Source organism: Tenrec ecaudatus, chromosome 11, assembly GCF_050624435.1.
Source record: "Tenrec ecaudatus isolate mTenEca1 chromosome 11, mTenEca1.hap1, whole genome shotgun sequence".
NCBI classification, from domain to species: domain Eukaryota; kingdom Metazoa; phylum Chordata; class Mammalia; order Afrosoricida; family Tenrecidae; genus Tenrec; species Tenrec ecaudatus.
Genome location: NC_134540.1, coordinates 136,869,548 through 136,873,682, shown reverse-complemented (window position 1 = coordinate 136,873,682; position 4,135 = coordinate 136,869,548). Strand labels below are relative to the sequence as shown.

Genomic DNA, 4,135 nt, shown 5'->3' with positions numbered 1-4,135 from the left:
GGGCTGAAGGGCAGTCGGTTTTTCTTTATTCCTACTTTTTTTTTTTTTTTTGTGCTTGCCTTGCACTACGTGCCTGGATAGTTTGTGGATATAATTATTGACTGGCGTCTGGGCTGTTGCAGCGCGGGGGGGTTAGGGAGGAAGAAATCCACCCCCACCCCCCCAAACCCTGTTCTTCTCCTTGCCGAGGTTCGGGCAGCGGGCACTAAATGAACTTGAATTGTGTCGGTGGCGAGCAGGATGGTCGCTGTTACTCTGTGACGAGATCGGGAATGAATCGCTCGCTTTAAAAATGCTGCTTTGGATTCTGCTGCTGGAGACATCTCTTTGTTTGGCCGCGGGAAACGTTACCGGGGACGTTTGCAAAGAGAAGGTGTGCTCCTGCAGTGAACTCGAAGGGGACCTACACGTAGACTGTGAAAAAAAGGGCTTCACCAGTCTGCAGCGATTCACCGCCCCGACGTCCCAGTTTTACCATTTATTTCTGCATGGCAATTCCCTCACTCGACTTTTCCCTAATGAGTTCGCCAACTTTTACAATGCGGTTAGTTTGCACATGGAAAACAATGGCCTGCATGAGATCGTCCCGGGGGCTTTTCTGGGACTGCAGCTGGTGAAACGGCTGCACATCAACAACAACAAGATAAAATCTTTTCGGAAACAGACTTTTCTGGGGCTGGACGATTTGGAATACCTCCAGGCTGATTTTAATTTATTGCGGGATATAGACCCAGGGGCCTTCCAGGACTTGAACAAGCTGGAGGTGCTCATTTTAAATGACAATCTAATCAGCACCCTCCCTGCCAACGTGTTCCAGTATGTGCCCATCACCCACCTGGACCTCCGAGGAAATCGGCTGAAAACCCTGCCCTACGAGGAGGTCTTGGAGCAAATACCCGGCATTGCTGAGATCCTCCTGGAGGACAACCCCTGGGACTGCACCTGTGATCTGCTCTCCCTGAAAGAATGGCTGGAGAACATTCCCAAAAATGCCCTAATTGGCCGCGTGGTCTGCGAAGCCCCCAACAGACTGCAGGGTAGAGACCTCAATGAAACCACGGAGCAAGACTTATGCCCTTTGAAAAACCGAGTGGATTCTAGTCTCCCGGCGCCCCCTGCCCAAGAAGAAGCCTTCGCTCCTGGTCCTCTGCCAACTCCTTTCAAGATAAATGGGCAAGAAGATCAGGCCACCCCGGGGGCTGCTCCAAGCGGAGGTACAAAGATCCCGGGCAATTGGCAAATCAAGATCAGACCCACAGCAGCTATAGCGACTGGCAGCAGCAGGCACAGACCCCCAGCCAGCGGATTGCCCTGCCCCGGGGGCTGCAGCTGCGACCACGTCCCCGGGTCTGGTTTAAAGATGAACTGCAACAACCGGAACGTGAGCAGCTTGGCTGATTTGAAACCCAAGCTCACAAACGTGCAGGAGCTTTTCCTGCGAGACAACAAGATTCACAGCATTCGGAGATCACACTTTCTGGATTACAAGAGTCTCATTTTGTTGGACCTGGGCAACAATAACATCGCCACCGTGGAGAACAACACCTTCAAGAACCTTTGGGACCTCAGGTGGCTGTACATGGATAGCAATTACCTGGACACACTGTCCCGGGAGAAATTTGCCGGACTGCAGAACCTGGAATATCTGAACGTGGAGTACAACGCGATCCAACTCATCCTTCCGGGCACGTTCAACGCCATGCCCAAGCTGAGGATCCTCATTCTCAACAACAACCTGCTGAGGTCCCTCCCCGTGGACGTGTTCGCGGGGGTCTCGCTCTCCAAGCTCAGCCTGCACAACAACTACTTCATGTACCTCCCCGTGGCCGGCGTGCTGGACCAGCTGACGTCCATCATCCAGATCGACCTGCACGGCAACCCCTGGGAGTGTTCTTGCACGATCGTGCCTTTCAAGCAGTGGGCAGAACGCCTGGGCTCCGAAGTACTGATGAGTGACCTCAAGTGTGAGACGCCCGTGAACTTCTTCCGGAAGGATTTCATGCTTCTCTCCAACGATGAGCTCTGCCCCCAGCTGTACGCCAGGCTCTCGCCCACGTCAAGTTCGCACAGCAAAAACAGCACCGGGTTGGCGGAGACCGGGACGCACTCCAACTCCTACCTAGACACCAGCAGGGTGTCCATCTCCGTTCTGGTCCCGGGCCTGCTGCTGGTGTTCGTCACCTCCGCCTTCACTGTGGTGGGCATGCTAGTGTTTATCCTGAGGAACCGAAAGCGGTCCAAGAGAAGGGACGCCAACTCCTCCGCGTCCGAGATCAATTCCCTACAGACCGTCTGCGACTCTTCCTACTGGCACAGCGGGCCCTACAGCGCCGACGGGGCCCACAGGGTGTACGACTGCGGCTCCCACTCGCTCTCAGACTGAACCCACTCCTCGAGAGGGGGACTGACTGTCGGGCAGGCGCCACCTCTCCCGCGCAGCCGGCACCCAAGGGGTTAAGGGGGCCCTGACCTCGTCGAGAGAGCCTTAAGGCCTGATAGAAACTGGCGAATAAATAACGACCAACTCGCTCAACTGAGCAGGTTTGGCCGCTAAGCTCATTTTTTTTTTTTTTTAAAAACCAAGTGCAGCCTGGCTGAGCGCAGTTAGCTCCCTGCCTGCTGGGAGCTTCTTGGCAGAGACAGCCCAGCAAGGAGTCTGCTGGAGAAAGGGACTCTGCGCTGGCAGGCACCCCAAAGTCCCCAGGAGAGGACTGAGGCGACTCTACGTGCTACAGGACACCGCATCTATGTAGAATGATAGCTATCCAGTCCCCCCTGTGGATTCACCGCTGCAGGAGAGGGGGCGTGTTGGCTCCCTGTCTACTCTTCCGGGACCAGCAGTTGCACGAAGGCATGAATGTATTGTAAATAAGTAACTTGACTCCTGACACAAACCGACCTACCGACCACCACCACCAAACCAGACAAACACAAAAGTGCTGCATGGCTCGCATGGAATCACGTGCTCCAGGACGCTCGCCCTCCTCCCCGCGACTGGAGAACGCATCTCTTTCTCAGCACTTGCCCTCTTACCTGACAAGTCCCATCAAGTCAAACTCTCTACAAACAAGACACAGTATAATCAGAAAGTGCCATTCCGCCATTGTTTGTGATAGGTAGGCAGTCCAGAGCATACGATTACTGTGAAAATGATTTCAAAATGTAAAGGTTTTATTTAAGATATTTGCATGGCTAGCCATCAGTCCATTCTATGAGTTAAAAATGTATTTTGTTCAGCGAAGTTTTTACGGGTTGTTTTGGGCTCTTCCTTTTATTCTGATGCTAATGTTTTATTTTATCTTATTTTTGAGGGGAATATTTTTCTATACATATCCAATAATGCCTTCCATCTGAATGTAAAATAAGTACCCATAATTTCTATTATAGTATCAGTGTAATTATATATATATATATGAAAAGATTTTGAGGCAGTTAAGCATGACCAATTAATGTCACTCTAGTGCTTAGGCTGCGATCTTACGGTAGCAATTCTGTGCTGGTGTAAATCTTACTTATAAAGGAAGAAAAAAGAACCGAGGAAGCACGTGAAACTTACTAATTCTATTCGAGGATTTTATAATGGCATATTTTTTCAGTATTAAAGTGAAAATGTTTTGAACTCTGGGTCCTTATATTTTTCCAGCTTCATGTTTGCAACTGGGCAATGTGCTTTGCCATGGAAGAGACTAAGGAGGGGAAGGGGGTGGGTGGGGTTCTTCTTGGCAACATTAAGGCTTTGCTTCTAATGGCCTCAGTCGTTTTTTGTTTTGTTTTGTTTTATTTTATTTTATCCTTTACACAGTTCTTTTATTCCTCCTCCAGTAATCCTATGCGGCTAGTATCAAGTAAGGTCTTTCCTCAACTCTCTCTCTCTCTCTCTCTCTCTCTCTCTCTCTCTGTATCTGTCTCCGAATGCGGCAGTGCATCCTATATTAATACTGGAAATCCATCGCAGCTGACTCTGCTGGTGTTGCACACTGCAGATATATTAAAGATGTTAGTGGAGATTTGATTTAATTGACGCTGCCTAGATTGGGCTCATGTACAGAGTGGAAATTTCACTGGTCAGCACTCTTTAATGAAAGACAACCTTAATGACGGGCTTTTAAAATGCTGCTGGTATTTTGAATTCAAC

The 4,135-nt window shown here is 50.1% G+C and overlaps 1 protein-coding gene across 1 annotated transcript; it reads left to right on the top strand.

Moving 5' to 3' along the window:
* The first annotated feature begins 292 nt into the window (after positions 1 to 292).
* Positions 293 to 2,383, top strand: SLITRK1 (SLIT and NTRK like family member 1). The gene has a single exon (XM_075562630.1). It carries the CDS (start codon positions 293 to 295, stop codon positions 2,381 to 2,383), a length of 2,091 nt encoding a protein of 696 aa, XP_075418745.1.
* The last annotated feature ends 1,752 nt before the right edge of the window (positions 2,384 to 4,135 follow it).

Excerpts from the sequence above, each read along its gene's own strand:
- SLITRK1 (XM_075562630.1), top strand. The coding sequence starts at position 293 with ATGCTGCTTTGGATTCTGCTGCTGGAGACATCTCTTTGTTTGGCCGCG.